This window comes from Castor canadensis, chromosome 16, assembly GCF_047511655.1.
Source record: "Castor canadensis chromosome 16, mCasCan1.hap1v2, whole genome shotgun sequence".
NCBI lineage: Eukaryota > Metazoa > Chordata > Mammalia > Rodentia > Castoridae > Castor > Castor canadensis.
In genome coordinates, this window is record NC_133401.1 from 21,649,968 (window position 1) to 21,677,493 (window position 27,526).

General features: G+C 56.6%; 3 protein-coding genes and 1 long non-coding RNA gene across 22 annotated transcripts in view; 1 reads left to right on the plus strand and 3 right to left on the minus strand.

Moving 5' to 3' along the window:
- Positions 1-136: 136 nt before the first annotated feature.
- On the minus strand, positions 137-8,529 carry Akt1s1 (AKT1 substrate 1). 14 transcript variants are annotated; one of them, XM_020160007.2, is made up of 6 exons: positions 8,503-8,529; positions 4,072-4,291; positions 3,507-3,889; positions 2,610-2,687; positions 2,360-2,529; positions 137-1,171 (listed from the first exon to the last, which is right to left on the minus strand). In XM_020160007.2, exons 3-6 carry the CDS (start codon positions 3,880-3,882, stop codon positions 1,028-1,030), a joined length of 768 nt encoding a protein of 255 aa, XP_020015596.1. In that variant the 5' UTR covers positions 3,883-3,889; positions 4,072-4,291; positions 8,503-8,529; the 3' UTR covers positions 137-1,027. The 14 variants fall into 14 exon arrangements, with proteins under 14 accessions (XP_020015596.1, XP_073914114.1, XP_073914115.1 ...); XM_074058013.1 differs by lacking the exons at positions 4,072-4,291; positions 8,503-8,529 and adding exons at positions 7,205-7,365; positions 7,864-7,992; XM_074058014.1 differs by lacking the exons at positions 4,072-4,291; positions 8,503-8,529 and adding exons at positions 7,205-7,365; positions 7,669-7,842 and having other exon boundaries at positions 2,390-2,529.
- On the plus strand, positions 8,240-18,340 carry Tbc1d17 (TBC1 domain family member 17). Of its 2 annotated transcripts, XM_020159989.2 has the most exons (17): positions 8,240-8,378; positions 8,744-8,842; positions 9,070-9,144; positions 11,125-11,248; positions 12,017-12,224; positions 12,698-12,809; positions 12,901-13,062; positions 13,313-13,441; positions 13,529-13,632; positions 14,350-14,444; positions 14,882-14,998; positions 15,079-15,179; positions 15,264-15,363; positions 16,930-17,027; positions 17,115-17,231; positions 17,604-17,690; positions 17,779-18,340. In XM_020159989.2, exons 1-17 carry the CDS (start codon positions 8,358-8,360, stop codon positions 17,962-17,964), a joined length of 1,935 nt encoding a protein of 644 aa, XP_020015578.1. In that variant the 5' UTR covers positions 8,240-8,357; the 3' UTR covers positions 17,965-18,340. The 2 variants fall into 2 exon arrangements, with proteins under 2 accessions (XP_020015578.1, XP_020015580.1); XM_020159991.2 differs by lacking the exon at positions 17,779-18,340 and having other exon boundaries at positions 17,538-17,676.
- LOC141418062 (uncharacterized) lies at positions 13,866-15,744 on the minus strand. The gene is made up of 2 exons (XR_012442695.1): positions 15,664-15,744; positions 13,866-14,875 (listed from the first exon to the last, which is right to left on the minus strand). It is a non-coding gene; the product is annotated as an uncharacterized lncRNA (long non-coding RNA).
- Positions 18,334-27,526, minus strand: part of Il4i1 (interleukin 4 induced 1) — a 34,519-nt gene continuing 25,326 nt past the window's right edge. For 2 of the 5 annotated variants that reach the window (XM_020159992.2, XM_074058006.1), the window contains exons 3-9: positions 26,192-26,335; positions 23,154-23,392; positions 22,531-22,643; positions 21,641-21,842; positions 20,448-20,516; positions 19,938-20,074; positions 18,334-19,595 (exon numbers count right to left, since the gene is read on the minus strand). In XM_020159992.2, the coding sequence (XP_020015581.1) occupies positions 18,611-19,595; positions 19,938-20,074; positions 20,448-20,516; positions 21,641-21,842; positions 22,531-22,643; positions 23,154-23,392; positions 26,192-26,228 (1,782 nt within the window). In that variant the 5' untranslated portion in view covers positions 26,229-26,335 and the 3' untranslated portion in view covers positions 18,334-18,610. Of the gene's footprint in view, positions 19,596-19,937; positions 20,075-20,447; positions 20,517-21,640; positions 21,843-22,530; positions 22,644-23,153; positions 23,393-23,483; positions 23,522-23,823; positions 23,908-26,191; positions 26,336-27,526 lie in introns of those variants that run through there. The other 3 variants (XM_074058008.1, XM_074058007.1, XM_074058009.1) reach the window with 3 other exon arrangements.

Here is a 27,526-nt window from a genome sequence, read left to right on the forward strand (position 1 = left end):
TGGACTGGCATGTTCCCCCGACCTCGCGTTATCTCCCATTTTCTTACGTAAAACTGGTTTTGCACTGACAATCAATGAAATGGCGTTCTTCGCCCTTAGGAAATGTAACACACATAATACACTTCGCACTCTCTGGTCAGAGATAAAACTCTTTAATCTCAGAGCGCCCCTCCCAACTCCCGGTTCCCATCCCCCACTCTCTCCCCCACACCAGGGCCGGAGAGTGAGGCCCCCTGCCCCCAACCTTGGGTGGACAAGGGCCCTTTAAGGCACCTGTGGGGGTGGGAGATGAGGGGCGGGAGCTGGTACCGTCCTGGGTGCAAGGACGGAGCTTCGATTGGCAGGCTGTTGCAGGATGGGACCAGTAAGATGCAGGGATTGGACTGGGCCATCCCTGAGGGGACCACGGGTACAACTGTCAGGACTTGGTCAAAAATGACTCCAACCCCAGTAGTGTAAAAAGGCAAATTGAAGGCCGCAGGCCAATTCTAGAACAGGAAGAGGGCTTGGCCATGCCCCCAGGAGGCTGGAGCCAATTAGGCGGCAGGACTCAGGAAGGGCGGATGGGACATTGATCAAGCCCTTGACGGCATCCAGGCCAACAAAATGAAAGAGCTGCCCAGTCACTAGGCTACTACCCAATCCTCGGGCTTGGCTGTGCTCTTTCCGGGATGGAGCCAATGCCGCGCGACCAGAGGCTTTGGCGCTAGGCAAGAGTTGACCCATTAAGTTTAGGACAAGCCACGCTCCCAACTGGGAGCAAGCCAATCCTTTTAAAGAACAACTCTGTCGCTGGGCGGACAAAGGGGCGACAGATCCAATTGGGAAAAAGTACACATTCCATTCCTCCGCCAGGGCGGACGCAGGCTGGAAGGTCGGCAGCGATTGGCTGGGCCCGGCCAATCCGGCCCAGGACACGTGGGGAGGACGGTCCTGGACCTGATTCCGATTGGCGGGCTCCGGGGGCGGGGCGGGGGTGTAGTGTAGGCGGGGCGGATCCGGGCCCGGGAAGCTCTCTCCCAGCCCTTTAGTATTTCCGCTTCAACTTCTGGAAGTCGCTGGTGTTGAGCCGTGGCCGAGGCAGGTCCCCAAAAACCTGGGTGTCTTCGGCCTCCCTCAGCACCAGCGCGCGCATGCTTGCCGCGATGCGGTCCAGGTCCGGCGAGGAGGGCTGTGGAGACCATGATCGCGGGGTCAGCGCCTGCCCGCCCAGCACGTCCCCACCCTCCCGCTTGAGTCCCATATGCCCTTCTCTCTGTCCTGCTCCTTGCAGGCATCCATCTATATCCAACTCAGGCACCACCTCTTCCAGGAAGCCTTCCAGACCCTTTTTCTGCTAGACCTAAGCATCACCACCGCTGCCTGTCCCACCAGAAGCAGTGCTGCTCCCCTGCTGTCCACCAGGCTGCTGCGCCTGAGGATGGGGGCTGGAGGCTAAGTTCCAACCAGACCTCTGCCACCTACTAGCAGTGAAGGAGACTGCACCTTGCTAGGTCTCAGCTAACAAGGCCTGGGAGGGCTCAGCAGATGACAGCTCAGGGACAGGGCAAGAAAGCTGCCACTGCACGGGAAGGGCCCCTCCCACATCAGCTAGTATTACATCCACCTTGACCCCTCCTCCCCTAGGTGAGGCCACTGCAGCAGCAGGTCCTGGGCCTCTTGCTACCTACCGAGAAGCCCTGGAGGCTGGTTACCCTTGGAGGCTGTTAGTAACCATGTCACATGAGCCAAAGGAAGGAGAACAGCCACCAGCGCTTGCTGCTTCCCCAGTCCTACTACCTACCCCACAGGTGACTAGCTTGTGGGGCAGTCAACTTTTAGACTGATTTCCAAATAAGGACAATGAAAGCTGAGGGGGGACAAAGGGGACCAAGGTCCTCACAGCCCACAGCTCTTTCCCTGAGGGAACCCAGACTGCAATCCTAGCTCTGCCCCTTGCAGTCCCAGACCTCCCAGAAGCCTTGAGTCCTCTCAGAGCCTCCATTTCCCTCTGTGTCAAGGACTCACTCAGTATGGGTGACAATAACAGCCCAGGAGAACAGAGGACACAGGCACAGGACAAATTCTATGAGGGACCAGCAATGTATGAGGTGAGCTGACTGCTGAGCCTCAGTTTCCCCATCTGGAGGGGAAGCAAAAATACCCATGCCTTGCTCAGGGCAGGTGTTCGATAAATGGAACTTGTCTGGACAGGAGAGGCCTTCCCTCCAAAGTACTAGGACACACAAAGCAAAAGCCCACCTCCCCAGGGACTGGAAGGCTAAGGACAGAAAGTGCATCTGTACTATGCAGAGGGCTTCTAGGAGGAGGTGGCTCTGAGCCCTTCCACAGCCCTCCTCCACTGACACTTCACCCTCACCGGCCCATTCTCCTCATCTGACGACCGTGCCTCTGTCCTCTTCTCTTTGAAGGCCCAGACGGGCACAGACACGGGCAGAGACTTGGCATACTGCTGTGTGGGCAACGCAGAGGCTGGGGGAACTGAGTAGGCTGGAGGGCCAGCTGGAGTCTCCTCACTCAAGCTACCATCTGTAAGACAGGAACAACTGCAGTCTTGGTCCCTGCCCTCCTCCCAGCCCCTAGAGGTAACGAAAGCTGGGGACACTTACCATCTGTGCTTTCAGGGTCCGACTCACAGAAGGGGGGCAGGTCCTGGAGGGTGGTGTCCTCATCCATCACGAACAGCCCTGTACATGGCGTAGTCCAGCCTGTCAGGTCCCTCGCACTCCACCTGCCCTGCCTTCAGCCACTCTCTGCGGGCTGCTGCTACTACCTCCTGTGCCTGTAATGCCTTCCCCAGTATCTGCCTGGTCACAGGCGGGATCCAGGTTCTGTCATCCTGTTACCCCTCAGATGCAAACACTGCACATTAACATGACACCTCTCGAATCTGTTTGGGATGGTGTGATTGAAACACAGGCTGAGAGTAAGATGGGGTGATTGTGATCTCTGCTTGACAAAAGAGAGACTGGGTGGCTCTGATGGATCACATCACTCACTTCAGGTCCCATGGCTAGTAAGTGGCCTCAACAGGATTTGAACCCAGCGTACTGGCCTCCAGTCTGTACCCTTCCCACACCATGGGCTTGCTTAGCAATGGTGAGGAAGCCAGCATGGATAAGAAATGAGCAACTCCTACTCACTCCTCAAAGCTCTCAAATTACAGTCCAACCACTGAGACACTGGACTTCCAATTTCCTCCCCCAAATCACTGGCTGCTCCCTGGCCAGCTGCCCACAGCTGGCTCTCCTGGGAGGTAGGATATCTGGGCTTTGAATTCTGATATTCCACGCAAGAGGCTGTAATCCCAAGAGCCTCAAAAGCTCCCATAGCATCAGTAAATGGCTGCAAGGCTCAGAGAGGGCAAGTGACTGGCTGCAGGACACACAGCACTCTCTGGGCCAGTCTCTCTGGCTGGAGACTCTTGGGACTGCAACATCCATGGAAGCAACAGTGGCCCCCAGCCAGGACAGGGCCACTGGAGACCCCCACCCAGCAGTGCTCACCTCCATTATCACTGCCACCCAGCCGCTCTCCAGAAGTCTCTGTTTCCGTTGGCTCGTCCTCATCCTCATCATCCTCCCGGGCCAGGGCCGGCCGGGGTGGGCTGGGAGCAGGGCTGGGCGGCTGTGGGGCTGGTGGAGGCCCAGGGGGGCGGGCAGCAGCAGCTGCCCTGTGAGCTTGGGCAATGTCATGGAGGCAGCGGCGGGCAGCCTCAGCCAGGGCTCCCCGGCCATGGGCAGCATAGGCACAGGGCCCTGGACGGGGTGGCGGTGGTGGTGCAGCAGTCAGCAGCACCAGCTCCGTGCCGGTCCGGGCCCTGAAGCGCTCTGCAGCCCCCACCACGGCCTCCCACAGCTCCTCAGGCCGCCCTGACGCCATCCACGTCCTGTGTGTCAGAGCACAACAGCAGGTTTGAGTCCTAGTGGCCCACAGTGTCCCTACCCAGCCCATTTCCACTGGTCCTCTGGTGCCACTCACACCCCTCACATCCAGCTGGTGGCCCCTTCTCCAAACCAGCTACCCACCCCTCCTCCCTTGCCACCCAACCCTCGTCACCATCCCTCCTGCCTTGCGTGTCTGCAACGTTCCTTCCCTCTTGGCCCTGCCCTGTCCCACGTGGGAGCCACCAGCCAACTGCGACTCGGAGTCCTGAGAACGTGGCAGCTTCAAGTGTCAAAGCCACACCGGGTTTTGAAGACTTAGTGCAAATTAAGTGAAAGGTAAACTTGCTCGGCAGCAATGTCAACACTGACTCCATGTCGAAGGGGTGACATTTTAGACACCCTGGCTGAAGAAACAGATGGCTACAATGAATTGTCTGGTTTTTCTAATGTGGCCTGTAGGAATCACTAAATGACACATTTGGCTGGCATGTTTCTGTAGGTCGTCACTGTCCAGCCTCCAGCCCAACAGTGCCAGGCCCACCTGTGGCTGACTCTGGCCCTCCCATCACTACCAGTCCACGTTTTTTGTGGTACTAAGTGTTGATCCTTGCTAGGCAGATGCTCCAGCACTTGAACAACACCCCTTTTGACTCTATTTTTCAGGTAGGTTCTCATGTTTTTGCCTGAGGCCAGCTTGAACAGATTCTCCTACCTACAGCTTCAGGAGTAGCTAAGATGGTAGATGTTTGCCACCACACCCAGTTTTATTTGTTGAGATGGAGTCTTGCTAACTTTTTGCCCAGGATAGCCTTGAAACTCAATTCTCCCAATTTCTGTTTCCTGGTAAACTGGGATTACAGATGTGAGCCACTGCACCTGGCTCCATCAATACTAATCTTTCACTAACCTCCCTGTGGGTGAGACTCCCCGTCTCTCCAGGCGGTGCCTTCCCCCTGCTGGGTTCCCACAATGCCTAATCGACCCCAGTACATTTGCCTATCTGTTTCCATGACTGGGTGGCCTGAGCACAGGCGCTAAATGAAGCTAAAACTGGTGTGCGAGCTGCTCTGCACCTGAAGGCCTACACAGCAAGGCTCCCGTACTTCTCTGTAGCTGCCCAGGCACTTCAAGACATCTTCCTGAACCCCAGGGAGGATCATCTTCCTTAGCCCCAGCGATGTCCACGCTCCCTCCATTCTAGCTCCTGTCACCTGAGCTTGTGACCACTGCCCCCCTCTTCCATCTGTGTTTCCAGAAAAGATCTGCCCAGGCAGAAGACGGTGAGAAGAGCAAGAGACAAGGGGCTAGGTTCCCGCTCCGACTGAGTCAAAGCAGCTGTGGAACGTCAGTCACTCACTGGCTATCTCTGTGCCTCTCCCGTCCCCATTAGCCAGCATTGACAGGCAGCAGAGAACCTCCTTGAAGAAGTAGTGAGCAGCTGTCACTGCAGGATTCAAGCCCACCAAGGCCACAGAAGGGACGCAGGGAGTCTGGAGCTTGGAGCTTGGATTCAGTCTACAAGAGCTTTGCATTTACGCTGTGCGGTGCTGGGACTCTATACCTGCCACCTCCTATGTGACTCACCAAGGTGGGAGCTGTTAACTCACAACAGGCCCCAGGTGTGCACAACCCCAGTGAAAGGCAGGCTTCTGCAGAGCACAGCCAGGCAGGGCTGGAAGGTGTGATCAACCTACTTATCTCACCCTCCCACCTCCCCTGTGAGGGAGCCTTGGATGTCCACCCCCCCCTCCCCTTTACAATTGCAGACTCAGGCCTAGAGAGATTTGGCATGTCGCCCAGGGTCACATAGCTGGAAAGAGGCAGAGCTAAGGCTGGGACTTCGACAGTAAGGATCCAGATACTGTTTTCTTCTTTTCGATTTTTTTTTGTGATACTGGAGTTTGAACTCAGAGCCTGGCACTTGCTCTACCACTTGGGCCATGCCCCAGCCCTTTTCTGCCATAGTTATCTTCCTGGGACCCCGATTCTCATACTGAGATGCTGGGATGAAAGGTGCACACAACCACACACTGCCTCAGAGCTCATTCTTAATCCTGCTTGCCATCCTGCCTGATTTAGAAGTCAAGATTTAGGATTACCCCATCCAGGAGGCGAAAGTGAGGCTCAGAAAGCTTGAGAAACTGGCCAGAAGGTGCAGGTAGACAAGGAAGAAGTGGGGCTGAAGTGATGTCTACTAACCTCACTTTAACCTCACTTCACAGCCCTGGGATGTGCCCAGCACTACACACACACACAGACACACACACACACACACAGACACACACACACACAGACACACACACACACACACACACACATCCCTGAGGTCCCTCTCATCTAGTGTAGGAAAAAAGAGGATCAGAGCAGGAAAATGAATGGCCCAGGGGCCCACAGCCTGACAGTGCCAGCCTGGGCTCTGTCTTCCCTGGGCTCCATTCCCTAAGTACAAAAAGGCTTCTGGGAAGAGGGCAGCAGGAGATCTTGGGATAGCCCAGGGTTGACCAGTGTGAAAATGGGTCAGTAGCTTGTGAAGGTTCCTCCCTGCTCTGAGAGGAGCCAGAGAAAAAAAGAAGAGCAACTTACACAGACCTCTCTGCCAAGGCCTGGAGGCTCTCTGGACTGTCACCCAACAGGACAGTGACCAGGAGGTGGCCCGAGAGACGAGAGATGGGCACAAGGAGGTCGGCCCCTCCCGGAGGGGGAGCAGCAGGTGACGGGCATCTTAGGGAGAGGTGAAAGCAAGAAGGATAAGGCGAGGTGGAGTGAGGAAACTGACCCCAGGAGGAGGCGCGGACAGAGGGGAGTCCCCCACGGACAGAAGGAAGCTAGTGGAGCACCCCAACCTGTAAGACTGAAGAAGGGGCACGCACGTCGCAGACGGGCGGGCGAGAGTCTGGGGCCCAGCTCCCCACCACGCCCGGGATCCAGGGAAGACCCACTTCTCTAGGAAGAAAACAGGAAATCCCGCCCAGGTAGGGGCCGGGACCGGAAGTCCCGCCTTTGGACGCGTGAGAGGCGCCCCCCAGTCGTCCCAAGCGATCCCCCAAACCCATGGACATGATCCACAGCCAAGGTTAAGTATCCCAGTAAGTCTGTACCCCAAGCGATCAGGCTGTCTAGGATTTGCGTCGGGTCAGACGCGACGGTTCCCGTGGGAGACACTTTTTCCAGCGCTCATGAGGGTCGCTGGACAATCGCTGCTCCCCGGTCTATTCAGGCCGTACCCCTCCCGTGCGCCGCTCGCCCTCCAGCTCCCTTGTGCTTCAGGACCGCCAAATCCTCCCCACTCCCGGGTTCACAACGCCGCCTCCACTCACGTGCCCGTAGCCAGCATGGCCGGCTCGGCGCCGTCGCCGCCCTCAAATGGCATGGCGGCGCCTTGCGTCACTTCCGTGTAATGGCCCCTTCTCCACCGTGCACAATCCACCTCCCTTATCTGGGCCGCCCGAGACCAAAATGGGGGCCACGGCGACTTCATCTGGATCGGTGAACAATAGCAACAGCCCAGTGCCCAAAAAAGACATGGCGAAAGAAAGGTTTCAGCTTGCGCAGAAACCAGCCTAGACCATTTCAATTAGCCCCCAAGAAATATGGCTGTCCGCACATGCTCACACAAGACAATAAACTAAGGCGAGCGACCGGACATCCCTCTCCATAAATCAACTTCTTCCACAAAAATAGAGGGAAACGGTGCCCGTCAACGACATGGCAGCAAGTCTGGCTTCACCTGCCCATAAGGTACATGGGCACCCCCTCCCTCCAACCTATCCCCCTTCCGCACCAAGCTGGCAAAGATCCAATATGGCAGCATTTCTTGCTTCGGTTTGCCCAGCTTCAAAATGGCGGCTCAGCCCATTTTTCTCTCCACGGTGACTCAGGAATTCGTCTAGGACAGCTTCGTTTTCGGGGGCACTGACGGCTTCATCCCGTTATCCCGAGTCCCTCAGCGCCTCTTGTGATGCACAGCTCCTCTCACCTTCTTTTCCTTTATCTGTTCCTCTTTTCCAACACCTCGCTGTAACGCCCCGCAGAGAGTTGGGACTGCCCCGCATTAACATGGCCTTGGCCAACCTGGTATGGCCTTGCCCTCGAGCAAAATGGCACCTCCTAAGCGTCGATGCCAGTATACAACATGGAGAAGGGAGTGGGCGTGGCGGGGCGAGCGTGTGGTGTGGGGCTCTTGGACCCGCCCACTTGTTTACTTCGTGGCGAGAAGGGTAGCACTGCGTCTGCGCTTTCTCGCTGACCGGCTCCAACTTCATTGTCTGGGCCATGTGATTTGGACACTTGTAGTTCTAGTTCAACTACCCTGTTCCGAAAGATGGTTTCACCCACTTTTGCTATACAGCGGTAGACAGAGGCGCTACTAGTCTGGATTTGAAGGGGGGTGGGGAAATGCCATTTCCGGATGTGACACCACGTTGACCCGGAAAAGGAGGGGGCCGGGGCAGTGTGGCCTTGGCGACGGTAATGGAGGCATCTGGCTACAGAGTAAGTACTCGGGGCCCCTTCCCTCACTTCTGTCCATACGAGACACCCCTCTCTGGTGGTATTCTTCTCTTTTGTGACCTGCGGGGGCTTTGAGGACTGGGCAGAACCTTAGCCAACACCGTACCTTATAAACGCTCTGTCACCTCCTTGGTCCAGAGGGAAATATATTTTAGCCCCGCCCCCTTGGGAATGCTCGCCTACACCCGAGCGCTGGGCGGGTCTTTGGGCTTGGCCCCGCCCCCGGCTCTCCGCCGTGGCTCCTGAGCCCTGCCTCCCGAGCGTGGCTCCTCCCCTCTTCTCTCTCATTGGCTCCTACCGGTTCCGCCTCCTGACGGGCCCCCGCCCTCACTGAGACCCGCCCTCAGGTGGTGTTTCAGAAGGGAGGCGTGTATCTGCACACCAGCGCCAAGAAGCACCAGGACCCGGACTCCCTCATCGCGGGCGTCATCCGTGTCGTGGAGAAGGTAGGCCGGAGGGAGCAGGACTCTGGTGGGTGTCCAGCGGGATGGAGGCGGTGTCTGTAGGAGTATGATCTGGAGGTCAGCCTAGGCATTTTTGAAAGATTGGGATGGGAACAAGGATGAGGGGCAAAGCTTTGAAAGGTTTTAGAAGGCGGGAGACTATGGAAATTTGCATTGGAAAGCTTTGGCGTGGGTGGGCGAGCCCACTAAGCCCTCCCCACTTCTCTCAGGACAATGACGTCTTTCTGCACTGGGCTCCTGTAGAAGAGGCTGGAGATCCCACCCAGATCCTGTTCTCCAAGAAGGTAGGACCCCCTGCCTCCCACTCTCCTGTGTTTTCTAGGCCTGAGCAGTGAAAGGCATTGAGAGACCTGGGAACCATACCTTCTAGGTGCTAGAAACTAGGTGCTCTCTGCCCCTCTATTCGCTCGTCTGTGAAATGGGCTGAAGATGCCCCATTACCCTTTATTCCCTGGGAAGCCCTGGCAGGGTGGGAGGGGACAGCTCAGCCTGTGGATTCCAATTGTTTGAAGGGTAGTGGCATTTTTCTAGTGCAGTCCACCATCACGTTTGGAGGCTAGGCCTGATGGAGGCTCTCACCCACTTGATTCTCCTCCATACTCACATACTTTGTTTCTTTTCTGTCTTTCATGGGTTGTCCCCAACACTGCACTCAGCCCTCAGCAGGACATTGATCTGCAGCATTTCCCAGGGTCTGCCCAGTTGTCTCCCAAGCTATGGACAGTAAGAGCAGCTACTACTGTAGGCATGGCTCAAGTTGCAGAGCACTTGCCAAGCAAGTTTGAGATCCTAAGTTCTAAACCCCATAATTAGGAGAGAAAACCAAAGCAAAACAACAAAAAGAGCAGTAACTTACTGTAAAATTAAATTTTAGAGTAAAGTTTTAAAAGATTTTAAGGTTGGGGGGGGTGGCTCAAGTTGTAGAGTGCTTGCTTAGTATGCTGGAGGCCCTGAGTTCAAACCTTGGCACCACCAAAAAATAATAATTAAAAGTGCAAGTTCAGCGTGTTCACAAGTCATGCCACCATTGTTCAATTCCAGAACATTTCATCGTCCCCCAAAAGCTCTTGGCAGTCCCTCCCCATTCTTCCCTCCTTGGAGCTCCTGGCAGCCTTCAGTCTACTTTGTGTCTGGATTTGCTTACCTGTGGTTCATATAAATGAGTTGAATGGTACATGAGCCTGTGTTTTAGTTTGTAGGATATTTTCAATATCTATCTCCAACATAGTGTGTATGATTACTTCATTCTTTTTTAAGATGGAACAGTATTGAGCGTTCATGTTTTAAATGTGACATTTTACCTACTAAATTAGTGGACATTTACTTATGAGTGCTTGTTATTAATTTTGTGATGCTGGAGATCAAACTAGGTCCTTGCACATGCTAGGCAAGATCCCTATCACCTAGCTCTGTCCCCAGTCTGTGAGTTTTTCTGCAGGCACGCTTTCATTTCATACAGCTACGAGTGGAATTGCTGGCTGGTTATGCTAGCTCTGTGTTTAACCATCTGTATTGCTGCCAGAGTGTTTTCCAGAGCAGCTGCACCATTTTATGCCATGCCAACTTGTGTGTGCAAACGTCCCAGGTTCCCTGCATCTTCACCAACATTCATTGTCTTTTTTTGTGGTACTGGGGCTTGAACTCAGGGCCTTCATCTTGAGCCACTCCACCAGTCCTAGTTCTGTGAAGGGTTTTTTCAAGATAGGGTCTCACGAACTATTTGCCCAGGCTGGCTTCGAACCAAGATCCTCCTGATCTCTGCTTCCTGAGTAGTGAAGATTACAGGCCTGAGCCACCGGTGCCAGCACACTCTATCTATTGATCCATGGTTTTCCTTTTGCTTTTGAGACAGTCTTACTAACTTTTTGCCCAGGCTGGCCTGGAACTTGCAATCTTCCTGCTTCAGCCTCCCAGGTAGCTGGGATTACAGGCACGTACCACCACTCCCGGCTGGTCTTTTTGTTTTACCTGTTTTGATGGCCAGTTAGTGGTACTTTACGGAAGTTTTTCCTTGTACTTCCTAAGTACTTGCAGTTTATTTTAAGCACCAAGCACCATGATCCTGGGTAGTCTGTGAAGAACTGCCTGCTGTGTAGCATTTGCTCCCTGTGTACCAGGACACTTAGGTTCAAGTTCTGACTCATCCTGGACTGCCCTGCTGTCCCTTCTTTGTGCCTCCGTTTTCCTCTTTGTTTTAGCAAGGTCTTGACACACCCATCTGGAAACAGTCCATAGTTCCTCTTTTTCTTTTCCTTCTCCCACAGGACTCCAGTGGGGCTGAGTCCGGCACCTCTGAGGAAGAACCCACCTTTGACCCAGGCTATGAACCTGACTGGGCTGTCATCAGCACTGTGTGGCCACGGCCCCACCAGCCAGAGCCCAGGAGAGGTAGGATATGCTGATATCCCTGGAAGATGGAGCACAGGTTGCCCTCATAGTCATGACTCCAGAGGCTTTGCTGCCCACAGTCAAGATGGATGCTTGGTCTTACCTTTCTATCGTAGGAGAGTGGAGAATTGGAATAGGCCCCAGGCACTCTCATGACTCTTGTCCCTGAAGGTTTCCAGGCTGGTGGGGCAACAAATGCATCCAGTCACAGGGCAGTTCGCACCATCCTGGAGTCAGGACAGTATAGGGCATGAAGATGAGGCATGCGATCCTCCTCTTCTTGAGGAGGGGGAGCGACCTTTCAGGAAGGAGCAATTCTAGAGCTTGGCTCTGAGGGGCACGCAGGACTTTTTTCTCCCAGCAGAGAGAGGTGCCTTTGCGAGGCCAGGGGAAGTGGCACTAGGGGTGTTTAGGGACCCCTAGGCTTTTTTGCTGTAGCTTGAGTGTGGGGTCTGGAGTAGGGGTAGAAGGTGAGACAGACGGGGCCATGCACAGACCTGAGGGAGTTTGAGTGCCAGGTTGAGGAATATGGTCTTCAGCCTGAAGGTTGTAGGGAGTCCAAGAAGGTTCTAGAACAGGTGTATGTTCCCCAGGCTTCCCGTTTTACTCAGTTATTTGTGAGGAAATGTGAGGCAGCACAGACTTCCCAGAGGCCAGGAGGAGGGGAGGCTTCTGGGGGGAGGGTCTCAGGAGACATGGGTGCTGATGAGACATCTGGGATTGCTCTGGCCTCCCATTACTGCCCTCAGCATGGTGCTGTCCCCCCAGGTGAAGAGCCCACCTCCCCCCGTGGCCCCTGGGCCTTCTCAGTGAGTCTAGGGGAGCTCAAGTCCATCCGCCGGTCGAAGCCAGGCCTCAGCTGGGCCTACCTGGTCCTGGTGACCCAGGCAGGAGGCTCCCTGCCTGCCCTGCATTTCCACCGTGGGGGCACCCGTGCCCTGCTCCGTGTCCTGAGCCGCTACCTGCTGTTGGCCAGGTAAGCGTAGCACTGGGCCTCTGATTGCACCTGTCCCTCTGCAGCTGCAGCCAGATCCCTTGGGACTGTGAAAGCTAATTTAAAGGAAGAGAAAACAAAATGACTTGCGTTATAACGGAGAAGCTAGAGAATAAGATTGTCTCAGGCAGTATTGGGCCCCAAGGTGGTAGGAACAGCTGCTCTTTCTCGCTGAGTTCCTGTCATTTTCTGGCCCCCAGCAATCCCATTGGACAGAAAACATCTTTTTTCCCCAACGCCACAGAATTCTAGGGCTGTCTCATTGGCTTCTCCCTGAGTCATTCATACTGGCCAGGGAAGTGAGAGGTCCCACCCCCAAGGTCCAACTCTAGTCTTTGACCTCTCCCAGCAATACCCCAAGGGCAGCTGGAACAATGGAACAAGTGCAGGTGTGGACAGCCCAGAATACTGGGTCTTCCACCTGTGTATTGCCTGTGTCCCCTCCCGCCTCCCAGCTCCCCACAGGACTCCCGCCTCTACCTTGTCTTCCCCCACGACTCCTCTGCCCTGTCCAACTCCTTCCACCATCTGCAGCTCTTTGACCAGGACAGCTCCAATGTGGTGTCTGTGAGTGTCCTTGGCACTGGGCCAAGTGGAGTGGGGGTAGGGTGAGACTCAAAGGGGCAGCTGTGACGGGATTCTTCATCTCTGTCTCCAGCGCTTCCTCCAGGACCCCTACTCTACCACTTTCAGCAGTTTCTCCCGGGTGACCAACTTTTTTCGGGGAGCCCTGCAGCCACACCCTGAGGGAGGCGCCTCACCTGACCTCCTCCTGCCTCCCGATGATGAGCCTGAGCCTGGGTTTGAGGTCATCTCCTGTGTGAGTATCCAGGGGAGTCTCCCTGCTGCCGGGCCTGTGCCTTCCGGTCCTGAGGCCTCACTTCTTCCTGAGGTTGCGTAAGGAGTGAGTTCTTGGCAAGCTTGGAGGGTACCAGGGGACTGTTTTTATTGGGGCTCTTCCTGCCCCGTCACTAATGGTTCATGGAATCAAGAAAGGCTCAGTGCTCACTTGGACATGGACAGAGACAGGGTGGGGCAAGCAGCGGTCTCACCTACTCCCTGTCCCATAGGTGGAGCTGGGGCCACGGCCAACCGTGGAGCGGGCTCCTCCTGTCACAGAGGAGGAGTGGGCTCGACACCTGGGCCCCGAGGGCCGCCTGCAGCAGATCCCCGAGTTGAAAAACCGGATCTTCTCAGGGGTGAGCACCAGTAGATGGAGAGTTAGGACCAGGTTGTGGGTGGCCTGGAGGCACCACCCTGAGATGCCTGTCCATCTCCACTCCCAGGGTCTGAGTCCTGGCCTGCGGCGCGAGGCCTGGAAGTTCCTCCTAGGCTACCTCGCCTGGGAGGGCTCAGCCGAGGAACACAAGGCCCATGTGCGCAAGAAAACGTGAGTAAGAGAATGCAGCTCCCACATCCTAGGGACACCCTAGGTGGAGCCATGAGGCTCCAGACTTGACCTCCCCAGTCCCCAAGAGCGTTGTTTTGTTTTGTGGTGCTGGGGATGGAACCCAGAGCCTTGCAAATGCTGGGCAGGTGCTCTGCCTCTGAGCTTCGCCTCCAGTCCTCATCAGAGGGTTTTGATCACAGTCAGTCCCGGCGGACCAGCACAGCATCTGGTGCTTTGTAGGGATACCATGGCAGTAGGTGGACTTGTTCCACAAACACTGGTTTCTAGCCTGCTGGGCAATGGTGGTGAACAGGCTGGACGCATCCCGCCCCATACACTCTATCTCCTGTCTCTGTTTCACTTTCGTTTTTGTGCTGGACTGTTTGAGTCAGCACAGCTTTGCAGGGTGTTTGGTAACCGCATAAGGCCCATCTTGCCTCTTCCGTGTGTGTGTCACTCACCTTGTGTGTCCAGGCCCTTGCTGTCCCTGAGGGTGTAACAGTGCCTGACTCTTCCATGTCCTAGGCATGCTTTCCAGCAGGGGTTGAGACTTCCACAAATCTCACAGGGTGTTCCGCAGTGAGATCTCAGGAGCAGGAGAGGAAGGGGTGGTAGAAGATGTGGCCAGCTTGGATGTACACGGGCAGGGCAGGATTGTGGGTGACTGGGATGGGGGACCTGGTGAGGGGCTGTTTCTCCAAGAGCGTCTGACCTCAGGGACGAGTACTTCCGCATGAAGCTGCAGTGGAAGTCGGTGAGCCCTGAGCAGGAGCGGAGGAACTCCCTGTTGCACGGATACCGAAGTCTCATTGGTGGGTATCAGGGAGGTGGTACGCTGAGGGAGTGGGATGAGAGACAGGAAACAGTGGGGCGGGCAGGGCTGGAACTGGTCATCTTGGGGCTGGTGAGCAGGCGTGGGAATGTCAGTGAGGAGTCAGGCCAGGGACAGGATGGGAAGGGAAGAGGCCTTTGGATCAATGTCAGCTCTTACTGGGAGATCTTGCCCAGTGACTGTGGCTTCCTGCCTGGGTTTCCCCACATGCTGAAGGATATAGAGAGTTGTGGAGGGGGCAGTGCAGGGCCTTGAGGCCGGGGTGCTAGTGATGATTTCTGCAACAGGCCCCAGACCTGTATGAGCCCCAAAGCTGGGGCTGCCAGTGAGCACGGGAGTCAGGGCTGGTGCTGGGGTCCAGCAGGGACAGGCTTACTAATCCTTCTCATCTTCGTATCCTGTGTCAAATACCTGCAGAGAGAGACGTAAGCCGCACGGACAGGACCAACAAATTCTACGAGGGCCCTGAGAACCCTGGGCTGGGCCTGCTTAACGACATCCTGCTCACCTACTGCATGTACCACTTTGACCTTGGTGAGACACTGGGTGGACACAGGTGGGCCCCACTAGGGCACTGAGGGGCTGGTCTTGTCCCTGACCTTGTGTCCCCCTAGGCTATGTGCAGGGCATGAGCGACCTTCTCTCGCCGATTCTCTACGTCATTCAGAATGAGGTGGATGCTTTCTGGTGTTTCTGTGGCTTCATGGAGCTTGTGGTGAGGCTCGGGCTGGGGTAGGATACAGACACTGGAGAGTGGGGGCTCCTGGCCCTCACAGCCCCTTTCCCCCCCCCCCCACAGCACGGGAACTTTGAGGAGAGTCAGGAGACCATGAAGCGGCAGCTTGGACAACTCTTGCTGCTCCTGAGGGTTCTGGACCAACCACTCTGTGACTTCCTGGGTATGTCCTCAGGGCAGGAGGGACCTTGGGCCTGGCTAATATCTGGAACATTTGGTTCTGATGTGAAAATCCCTGTGTAACCCAGAACCTAAGGCTCATGAGTAAGGGCTGAGCACAGCATGGAGCCCAGTCACAGTGAGTGCAGATGGCAGGCGCTCCAGCTCACCCCAGCACCTGGTCAGCCACCTCCTGCCCACCTCCACCCTGAGGTGACTTTAATTCCAGCTTAACTTGCCCCGAACTTTACAGAAATAAGGGCTGGGGTGGGGTCCAGCCCCTTTGTACCCAGATCCTACTTACCTTGGACCAGGATCCTGAGCTGATTCTCTGGCCCCTGGGGCTATGGCTGCTGCATCCCAGCAGTAAAGTTTTCGTTCTTCATCTCCTGTTCCATATTAAAAATGCCACGAAATTCAGTTAATGGACAAAAAAAGTAAGATGATAACAAGCGAACTTGCATATGAACATTTCCTCAAGGAAGCTTTAGGACCAGCCGCGGAGGGAGAGAATACTTCCCTTCACTAAAGCGGAAAGAAACTGAGTCTTAGAAAACCACGTACCAGGGTTGGTGGGGTGGCTCACAAGGTAGAGTGCCTACCTAGCAAGCTCGAGGCTCTGAGTTCAAGCCCTAGTACCACCAAAAATGAAAAAAAAAAAAAAATGTGATTCCAGCACTGGGGAGGCTGAGGCAGGAGGACTGAGAGTTACAGGCCAGCATGGGCTACGTGGTCAGACCCTGTCTCCAAAAAAAAAAAGTCACTTCCTGGGGCAGAGGTACACAAACTGCCTCACAGTACCATTAAAGCTGAAATAAGACTGCAAGTGAACGAAATTCTGTCCTCCTGAAGGACTACTAGGATTGATTTAACCCAACCTACTGGGCACTCGGTCAGTAGAGTTTCTCCTCACGATGTCTGAGTAATTTTTTTTTTCCGCTTTTGAGACAGAGTTTTGCTATGTAGTCCAGTCTGGACCTGAACTACACCCTGTCTCAGCTCTGCACCCCAGTGCTGGGATTACAGGTGTGGACCACCATGCCCAGTGGGACTAGGGTTTGAATTCAGAGCTTCACACTTTCAAGGCAGGTGCTCTACCACTTGAGCCACACCTCTAGTCCTAGCTAATGTCTTAAGGTTACATTCCAAGCAGGGGGCTGTGCCCAGGGCAGCAGTTACTTTCATAGCTTTTGAACTCTTCGTTCGCACCACCACTTTTCTGCAAAGTTGTCACACCAACTGGTATTTTGGCCTGCAGTATGTCTGGGGTGGCATTGTCTCCAATCCTTACCATCACTGGGGGCTGAGGTGGCTTTCGTGGATTTTGGTCTTGCTGCAATCATGCTGATCTGAGGTGGAGAGGTGGAGGTTGGGCCCTCCCTCGGCAGTGTACCAGGCAGGGTGGGATCCCTGGGTGGAGCTGGGCATGTTACTTGTCTGTACTGGAGGAGACCAGACACCCAGGCCCCTTCAAGGCTCCTCATGATGAGAAATGGGCAGAATCGATATTGAGCTCCCTCTCTGGAGCACTGTCTGTGGATGTGGCTGTCACCCACCATCCTCCTTCCAGACTCCCAGGACTCCGGCTCTCTCTGCTTCTGCTTTCGGTGGCTGCTCATCTGGTTCAAGAGGGAATTTCCCTTCCAGGATGTCCTTCGGCTGTGGGAGGTGAGCAAGGCAGCATGGGGGACTGGAGGGAAATGGGCACACCTGGGCAGGACACCAGATGGAGGTTTCCTTCTGCCCTTCCCCCAGGTGCTGTGGACGGGGCTCCCTGGTCCCAGTCTGCACCTGTTGGTAGCCTGTGCCATCCTGGACATGGAGCGGGACACCCTCATGCTGTCCGGCTTTGGCTCCAATGAGATCCTGAAGGTGAGGGCCCCCTCAGCACCTCTGATCTAGGTGTGGAGTCGGGGTGGCACCACCCACATGTGCCCAGTACCTGTGGTGGTAGGTGCTAGAAATGGGACTGAGGTGTAGCAGTGAGCACCGCGGGGCGGGATGGGACAGTCCGTATTCCTCTCTGTCCCCTGTAGAGCCGGTAAGTGGGGAGTTCAGGCCCTCCCCTTCTAGTGTCCCAGCAAGCAGTGAGGGCTCCGAATGAGAACCCGACCCCCAGCTCGGCTCGGAGCCCCCAGGGGGCCAGCCCTGTCTGTCTTCCCTCCATTGCATCCCCAGCACGAGGCAGGCGCAGAGTAGGCGCTGGTGAGCGAGGGCACAGGCCTGACCCACCCCCTCCCGCAGCACATCAATGAGCTGACCATGAAGCTGAGCGTGGAGGACGTGCTGACGCGGGCCGAGGCCCTCTATCGGCAGCTGACCGCCTGCCCGGTGAGTGCCCCGCAGTCCCCGCCTGTCCTTCACAGTCCCCACCCGCCGCCTCTCCCCGCCTTCTCTAACTCCCTCCTCACCCCTCCAGGAGCTGCCCCACAACGTGCAGGAGGTCCTGGGTCTCGTGCCGCCCTCAGAGCCCCGCAGCCCCTCGCCCCCCGCCTCCCCGCTGCCGCTGTCGCCCACGCGGGTCCCGCCGATCCTGGCGGATACAGCGCCGCAGCCCGACAGTAGCCTGGAGATCCTGCCGGAGGACGACTGCGCTGACCCCTAGGGCCTCGGGGGCGGGGCCTTCTTGAGGGGCCCGGCGGGCGGCGCTCCTGATAGGCTGCGCTCTCTAAACTGACACTCCGTTGGTCCGCCTTGTGTTGGGAAAGGCGGCTGCCGGTTCATCGTGACCTGGGTGGGCGGGGGACGGCTCCTTGCCCCCCAGTGCCCTCTGTGGAGCCCAAGCGCGACCACATGACCCTGACTTGGCCAGTGGGGCGGGAGAGGAGGTCCCGTGAGGGTACCTTGGGGAGGGGTGCGCAGGCCTGCAGCTGCCACTAGGAATTGTGCGGGCACCGGGTCCCCGGGGGCCACATAGATGCTCCAGAGCCCTACCCAGCAGCCGCTGCTTCTGTAAAAAATAAACGTGAAATCCTCTGGCAGCCGGAGTTTCGTTGTTTTGAGGCAGGGTCTCACTGTGTAGCCCGCGCTGGCCTCGGGAGGCAGTCGGGTTTTCTGTTACTTGTGGCAAGACAGCCTGGGTGGCCTCTGTCATGCCCACGGGGCAGCAGTGCCGCGGCGTCCTCCCCGCCCCCGGCGCCCTGTCCGGGAAGCAGCAGGACCAGCCTCTGCCGGGGCTGCGGGACTCCAGGCAAACGGGAAGCGGGCGAGCCAGGGAGGGACGGGACCAGATGGCTTGCTCAGAAAATACTTTAATGTGGGCGCTTCTTGTGGGTGGTGAGTGGGAGAGCTAGGTTTTGGGGTGAAGACTGGAGCTCTTCCTCCTTAGGCCCTTTACACAAGGAGCGGCTGGCCTCCGGGCGCGCAGTCCCCTGCCCCAGGTGACTGGCTTCGGCTCGTACGAGCCCCTCCCCTTCCCTGTTGGCCAAAGCCTGCACGAGCCCCTGCCCCTCCTGCAGGGCCACCGTGTGCCCGTGCCACTCCCGGTTGTTGATCCTCATGGCTGCCCGCAGCGCCGACTTGACAGCCGTCTCCACCCAGCCGTGCGGGAAGGCCGTGTGCTCGCCGGCGAAATAGATGCGGCCGTAGGGCACGGCCCAGTCGTACGCCTGCCCCTCGTTCTGGTCCGTCTGCCAGAGGAAGGGCGGCTGCACCACGAAGCCGCCCTGGCTGTGCGGGTCTTCGGCCCAGCGCTTGACGACGCCGGTGCCGTCCCAGAGCCGGTACACCAGCGGCCCATGCAGGGCCGCCAGGTCCTTGAGGGCCAAGCGCAGCGCCTCGTTGGGGCTCAGGCCGGAGAACGGGGACGCGGCGTCCGCCCACGTGTACGAGGCCAGCAGCAGCGCGCCCTCGCCCGGTGGCGGGTAGAATATCAGGCGCGACGAGCGGTCGGTATTCGAGTGGCCGCCTTCGATGTGCTCGTTGTGCCAGAAGGGCCGGCGGAAGCTCAGGTACACCTTGGTGGCCGCCACGTAGTGCAGGCCGCGCAGCGCCTCCTGCCGCTTGCGCGTCAGCGGCGGCGAGAAGGAGATGCGCTGCAGCGCCGGCCCGCTGGCCGTGAGCAGCGCCACGTCGGCGGTCAGACTCCGCAACTGGCGCGAGGTCGCGATGTGCACATGCACATCGTGCATGCCCTGAGTGATCGCCATGACAGGGGCGTTCAGTAGCACCGGCCCGGACAGGGAGCTCAGCAGCGCGCGCGGCAGCAAGTCCCAGCCGCCCGCGATGCGGTCGTACCTGTGGGCGGGGCGCGAGCGTGACCATGCCGCCTGCGGCCCCGCCCCTCCGAGGCCACGCCCACGCCTGTTACCCCTGCGGAGCAAGTGCCTGCCTGCTCCCCACGCCGCTGACCCCGCCCTTCCGTCTCCTGCCAGCTCCTGAAGTCTGCAGACGCCGGCAGAATAGAGGACCGTGCGCCCAGGAACCCCGCTTCCTCTCTAGGCCACGCCCCCCTCCAGGAGCCTGTCCTAGTCGGTCCTCAGGAGGACTAGCGTGGTCAGACCCGAGGGTTTCTCGTCCTCTTTGGCCCCTTCCCTCATCTCTGGCTCACCCCGCCTTGCCCTCGGCCCCGCCCCTCACCGGAGCCGGTCGCTGAGGCAGCTGTGGGCCCTCAAGGCCTCGGCGAAGCTGAGATGGAAGAAGCCGTCCTTGGACAACACGTCTCCCAGAAGCTGCGCGGCCTGCTGGCTCAGGTTGCCCTCCCCAAGGAGATAATCCTGTGGGGTAGGCGCAGGCCTAAGTCAACGCCCATCCCCACTCATGTGGGGACCCCTCCCCAGCAGGGGCACTGCCTTGGACCTTAGCAGTCCGGGCCCCTCTCTTGTAACTTTAGAAGAGAGCCGGATGCCTGTGGGCTCCTGCCTGTAATCCTAGCTACTTGGGAGGCTGAGATCCAGGGGAAATAGTTTGCAAGACCCCCATCTCCAAAATAATCAGAGCAAAGTGGACTGGAGGTGTGGCTCGAGCAGCAGAGTGCCTGCTTTGCAATTGTGAATCCTTGAGTTCAAACCCAGGTCCCATTAGGCCAAGTGGGAAGGGAGTTCCTGGCCTTCTGCCCAACTTAGACAGCAAAGCCAAGGCCCCACTCACCAGGAGTGTGTGCTTTTCAAACTTCTGCATCGCCTTTTTGCAACCCAGGCTCCTGAGATCCTTGACAGCCTGTCATGAAACAAGCAGACAGTGCTGGGCTGCCTGTGACCAGCATTCACCACTCCTTCAAGACCCCAGGCCTTTGCCCATGCTGTGCTGTCAGCTTTGTCCTCCCCTGAAGCTCAGGTGTTACCACTGGAAGAAGTCCCAAATAGCTGCTTTCCCCATCATGCCCCTGCATCAACCCACCCAGTCATCATTCATGGCCAGTCCCTATTTCTGTGCTGGCCTAGGAGCTCCATATAGGCAGGGATGTGTCCTGGGGCTCTGTAATTATTTTTACCTGAACCATTGTGGGCATGAACAGGAGTGGAGTCCCCTTGGGCCCAGACTGCAGCAGTAGGACATGACTGCTGAGATCTGTTCAGCTGCCTTTCCCTCACCCATAGTCCTCCATGGCTCCCCTCCATGGCACCACAGAGTTCCACTCCCTCAGCTGTCACCTTTCTTTCTGCAGCTCTGGTTCAACAGAACCATGTCCAGTGGCCAGGCCACCTTGGTGCTCTCCCACCTCCACACCTGTGCCCATGGTTTCCTCCCTCCTCATTGCCTGGCACATGCATGATCAAGTCTCATCCCCTCCTGGGAGCCTCATTGCCCCATGGGATTTTAGCCTCTCCTTTGCCACCTGCTTCTCCCCCCTGGCTAGAACTCCCCACAGCTCTGTCTCTCTGGCTCCCTGCACTCAGTGTCAAGCACAGAACTGGCCTAGCCTGGGGGCCCACTTGATTGGAGAGGAAGAGGGACAAGTAACAGGCTCTCAGAGTTGGCTATGGTCAACTCCATAAGGATGTCAGGAAGGCCTGGAGGAGGGGACACTAGAGCTGGCTCTGGAGGGATGAGTATGTTGGGGGGGGGCGATGGATGAGCAGGGGTTCAGTTTGTGGGGAGCTGGGTGTGTCTGGATCACCAGGTGGACTTTGGGGGAAGGAAAATTTCTTGAAGAGCTGAGGATGGAGGGGTGGGGGAGCTAAGTGTATTCAGGGTTGTCACCTAAAGCCAGGACTATCCTGGAAGTACTGGGGCCACTTGGGGCTGTGAGCAGGATTTGCTGTGTGTGGAAAGACTCTTCAGGTGCCAGGCTGGGGAGATAGGAAGCTGGGCTAAGGATCAAGGAGCGGGGTGGTGCCTACTTTGCTGAGAGCCATCTTGAAGATCTCCTCAGGTGCGTGGCCCTTCTCCCCAGGACCCAGGTCATAGCCCAGCTTCTCGGGCATCTTCTCCACCACGTAGTTCCTCAGCTTCACCTCGTTCACTTCTGTCCATGTGTTCTCGTCATACTGGGTAAACTTGGTCAGGTTGAGGCCCAGGCTCTTACAGAGCTCGTGGAGGATCCTGTGGGGGCGGCAGAGGCTGTGCAAGGGTGGCCAGGGCAGGGGTAGGAATGGGTGAGCCTGTCCCTAGTGGGCTTGGAGACAGGAAGTGGGGATGAGCAGGAGGCTGGGGCTAGGTTTGGCATCATCATTGCTGGGGGCGGGGGGGACAGTAATGCATGGGGACAGGTTGGAAGGCTGGGCCCAGAGGCCCCTCAGTTAGTCCTGGGGTAGGTGCTAGGTTCGGCTTTATTGGAAGTAAGGTGGAGTCCAGATCTGATTTGGGAACGGGTACCGAGCTCTGGCTGGCTGGAGGTTGGGGCTGGGATAGTGAGATACCTTGGCCTGGCATTCTGGGAGTGTCAGGGGTAGAGCAGGAGGCCTGGAGGGGAGGAGCTGTCTTGGGCTAGGGCAGGGCTAGAAGGGGGTCTGGCAGGGGGCCTGAGCACCATGGCAGGGCTGGTGTCAGGGAGAACGTGAGGTTGGAATCAGTGAAGGATGGAACTGGAGATTGGGTCTAGACTTGCTTTGTGTCAGAGGTCAGACACCAGAGTCGGGGGCTGGGGACATGGCACAGTGGTAGAGCACTGGGAAGCATGTGCAGGGCTCTGGGCTCTAGCCCCAGCATCTCGCCAGGAGACGGGCTGGAGCTGGGGCTCTGGCTGAGACTGAGTAGAGGTGGAACTGCAGGTGGCTGGGTCAGGCCTCACCTGTGGGAGCTGGGCATACGCATGGCTCCTAGCTCCCCAGTCCAGCCCGTCTTTGGGTCCCGGAAGGTTAATATGCGGCCCCCGATCCTGTTATCCGCCTCCAGGATGGTGACCTGAGGACGGGAGATAAATAAGGATCCTCAGCTACTCTCACTACGCCCCATGCTGGCCTCTGCCTGCCTCCATCCCCGGAGTAGGGGGTGTCCTAGACTGTAAGGATCCCTTCCTTCAGGAGACTGGGAAGTGCTAGAACAGACCGCAGCAAGAAGGCCACTGGCTGGACTGTAGAGGAACTTCCCCAGTTCAGGGAAGGAGTGGAGAGATTCCCATACACATAGAAGCCCTTTGGCTGGCTCATTCTCATTCTTGGATTTCAGTGAGGGGGACTATGGTTAGACCTCAGGGGACATTTCCCCTTGAGGGAATTTCTAACTCCACCAACACAATCTCCTGGGACTTCCCTCCAGGATGGGCAAGGGGGACAGAGAGAAAGGCTAGCTTCTCTTCTCCAGCCCCCACCACCCCAGCCAGCCCCTCGCTGGGATGTGCTTCCTCCACCCAGGACTCCCAGTGTGGCCTGCAGCAGGAAGGATTCAAAGTAGACTTCAAGCAGCACTTCTCACCTTGTGTCCTGCATCGCTGAGCACTTTGGCAGCCACCAGCCCAGACACACCAGCGCCAACCACAATCACCTTCTGGGGTTTCAAGGTCCTATTGAGGCCCAAGGTCACCACCTTGAGCAGCTGCTCATAGTCAGGATCATGCAGGCACTTCTCGAAGGGATCCTGGCTGGAGGCCACCTTCCAGTTCAGGGAGGCAGTCAGGCTAAGGAGGATGGGGGCAAGGGCAAGGAGACGCAGGGCTGGGGAGAGGAAGACAGGGTCAGTGCACAGTGGGTAGAGGGCGTTCTGCCCCCTTGCCCCAGAGCTTCCTCCCCACCTCCACCCACTTACCCAGCTGGACCATGACTCTTGGGTGGGAGACGGTGTATCTGGGGTGAGGGAGAAGTGGGGGCCATTGTGACCAGAGCCAGTGACCCGCCAGCCTGTCTCCTCATGGGCTGCCCTGTTGTGCCCTTGCCCTGTGTATCTCCCACCTGCATGCTCCAGGTCCTTGGATGTCCTGCCTACCCTCTGCCTGTCTCTGCCCTCATCTCCCTGCCTCCACCCTCTCCATCTGGTCTCTGTTCTCTGTGCCTTCCTTCTCTCCCTGCCTCCCCCCCACCCTTTCCCTCAGCCCTGCTGCTGAGGTCCCCATCTCCATCCCCTGCCATTGGCTTCCCAGTAGGTCTACCTCCAGCTCTCCTCCAACAAGGCAGGGTGCCCCAGGTGCCAGGTACTGTCCCATGAGGGCCCTTCTCTTCTTAAAGTGGCTGGCCCCGCCCTCCCCTCCCCCTGGAAGCCAGGCTGGGGGAAACGAAACTGCCCTCCAGGAGTCTGGGTGGGAGGCTAGAGGGGGTGGCCAGTGTAGAAAAGGGTCAAGAGGAAGTAAACCAGTCTATGTTCTTCTTCTTTCCCCAAATAGTTCTGGGGGAGTTCAAAAATAAATTTTTAGTTCTGTGCTCAGGGTGGGGACTGCCCGTCCTTGATCAAGGGGTCCCTGTGCCCTCTCAGCCTCCTGAACTCCTGGACAGGGAGACTGCATATCCCTAGGCCAGGCCTCCTTTCTCCTGCCACTAAGCCTCAGTCTCATCTGTGAAATGGGTACAGTGGTGGAGCTCACAGGCAGCTACATGGTGGTCAAGGTCTAGGGCTTGGGCCCGGCACCTGCCAGCTGGGGACTCTGGGCAAGGCCTCCCCTCTGTGGCTCTTGTCCACTGTGGTCAAATGGGAGCCATCACAATGTGGCAGGATGGAGTGAAGCCACCTAGGTATCTGCAAACAGCACTTGGAGCAGGATCTGGAACCTGCTCCTCTGGCCAGCTGCTGTGGCTGCAGGAGCATGGGGAAGGGATCTGGAGGGACCACCCCCCACCCTGTGTTCCCAGCCCTGCCTTGAGGACCACTGTGGTGCTCATGGCAGGCGGGCCTTTGGGGTGGGGCCTCAGAGAAACAGCCTCCAGGCTCCTCCAGGAGCATCTGCCTTTTCCACCCAGTCCAGGCAAGCAGTGAGAACCAGATGACCTGACCAGGGCAGTCCCCTGAGGCCAGCGGGGTTGGAGCAGTGTGGGGACTTTTTTGGGGGTTGATGAGGAGGAAAGGCAGAGGTGGGGAGGGAGGGGATGGTTCTGGGAAAGAACTGGAAACCCCACAACACACGAGAGGGTTGTGGCTTGGAGAGAGGGAAGGTAGGGCTGGGAGGAGCCTCCAGACCAACAAGGAGAAAGCATCCTGGCCTCTGCCCTCCCCACTCCCAGCAAGGCATGACACCCACAAAGTGTCTCCAGACCTACAAAGTGTCCCCAGAGAATGGGGGAGATAAGAGTAGCCCCTTCTGAGCACCACTGGGCCAGGGCTGATGTCAGGGTGTAGCTCCAAAGAGCAGCTGGTGTGGCACAGGACAGAGAACTGGGACCCCAGCAGGGAAAGAAAGCTGGAAGCCACATCCAGAGTCCCCAGTGGAGTGTGTGGGGGTCAGCAGACCATGAGTACTTTGGGGATCTCTTCTTTATTTCATGTTGTCTATATGTAGTAGCTATTTCTTTTGTAGGTAAAAAAGACAAAAATCCCAGTCAGGTGCAGTGGCTCACGTCTGTAATCCTAGTTACTCAGGAAGCAGAGATCAGGAGGATCAGAGTTTGAAGCCAGCCTGGGCAAATAGTTTGCAAGACCCTATCTTGAAAATCCTGGCACAAAAAAGGCTGGTGGAGAGGCTCAAAGGTGTAGGCCCTGAGTTCAAACCCCAGTACTGCAAAAAGAAAAGAAAAGAAAAAGAAAGGAAAGGAAGGAAGGAAGGAAGGAAAGAAACAATCCCAATCAAAGTGGGAAGCAGAACATCAGGTACCCAAAGTTAAGAAATGGCAGGGGCCGGGCCAGGCTGGGCTAACGTAACTTAGTCATATTGGGGATGGTGAGGGTTAGGTAGGGGTGCAGTCAGGGAGGTGTGGGCCAGGCAGACCAGCAAAGAGGGTTAGGCTCATATCCTAAGGTGCAAGCAGGAGTTGGCCAAGGTCACTGGACAGGGCCAGAGGCCAGGGCAAGAGTGAGGAAGGACCACCTACCGTCTGTTTGCTTCACTTGGTTTTGGGAAATTCTGGTTCTATGATGTAGTTTCTAGAAAACAAGCTTCATCTTTCTACATAGAAAAGGTCTTCAGGGAGAAAAACCCTAACCAATTTGGTTGATTTCCAGAACCACAATGGCGCTTCTAAGGTTTATCATGTCCACAGCAGCCAGATCTGGGGAACACTGCCAGGGACTGCACAGACATCCCAGGGATGGGCTACTGCCTAACATCGTGTGTCCTTTGCTGTGCCTGTCTTAAGCCCCTGGGTGGTTAGCCCTAAAACCCCACAAGTCAAGGGGCGGTGCTGCCCAGGACCTAGACAGAAGTCAGGGGGTTCAGGCCTGGATGGGGAGCACAGAGAGCAGAGGATGGACTTACCTGAGGCTCCCAGCTTTTGGCCTGATACCCAGACAGTGGTCCCTTTCCCACAGAGCCCTCCTGCCCATCCTTCCCAAGTTTTCAGGACAACCCTGGGCCCCAGCTGGGTGGCACTCACTGCATGGCTGGCTTTGGGATGCTCGCTCAGTGCCCATGGCCTTTCTGGTTAGCCAGGGACAGAAGTCATCATTGGGTGTGAACAGAACTGGGCAAATGATGGTGGCTTTGTCCTGCTGCCCTGTTAGGCCAGAGATGCCAGGTCCTGAGAAGGGGTCACAACAGTGGAGGGGCTGTAGCAGGCAAGCCCTCCTTTCTCGAGAGCATTATGCAACTTCTCAACATATAAAACACTAGGACGGATCCAAGTGTGTTCTTCACCCTTGTCCTCTTGACATTCCCCTCCTGCCACCCGATTATTTTGAAGCAAATAGGTAAAGTAGGTAAATACTTTGGGACATTTTTCTGAAACAGGGATGGGCAAACTTTTCTAGTAAATATTTGAGGCTTTATAGGTCACATGGTCTGTCTCCAGGCAGCCATACGTATTATCTAAATGAGGGAGTGGCTGTGTTCCAATAAAGCTTTATGTACAGCTGACGGTAGGGCCAGAGTTTGCCAATCTCTGCTCTAAAGAGTAGGAACTTGGGCCTGCAGGAGGGGGGAATAAAAAAAAAAAAAAAGAATAGGAACTTGGACTGGTAGATGGCTCAAGTGGAAGAGTATCTGCCTAGCAAGTCTGAGGTCCTCAGTTCAAACCCTAGTACTACCACAAATAAAAAGATAGGAATGAGTGGGGAACATGGCTCAAGTGATACAGTGTATACCCTGAGTTCAAATCCCAGTACCTCTCCCCCACCAAAAAAATGTTACTTTGGGATCTAGTTTCTTAGGTTTTAAGTGGTCTGATTGAACCCTGAGCACCAGGCGAGGCCCAGTCCAGGTCACCCAACAATCTGGTTCCTGCCACAGGATAACCTTTGGTGTTCCTAGAGATTGAACTGGTGTCTGGAGGCAAAATGGGATACAGGTACCTGACTAGGTCATGCATGGGAAGTGCCGATGCCCACCCTGGTTTGTGGTGCTACTTGCCAGGCCTAGGGACAGTTGGAGTCACTTAAGCCTGGCTCAGGAGATGGCTGGTGTCCAAGCAACAGGCCTGGCTCCCATGACTTCACTATGGGAAGATCCACAGAGCCACTTCCCTGAGAATCTGATGGCAGACTTAAAGCACCCAATTTGGGGGTTCACTGAAAACTTGGGAGTAATAGCAAGCTTAATAGAGCTGGCTTAGACTGGTTCATAAGATCTGACTTAGCCAGGCGCTGGTGGCTCACGTCTGTAATCATAGCTACCCAGGAGGCAGAGATCAGGAGGACCGAGGTTTGAAGCCAGCCCAGGGAAATAGTTTGCTAGGCCCTATCTCAAAAAATACCCAACAAAAAAAAGGACTGGA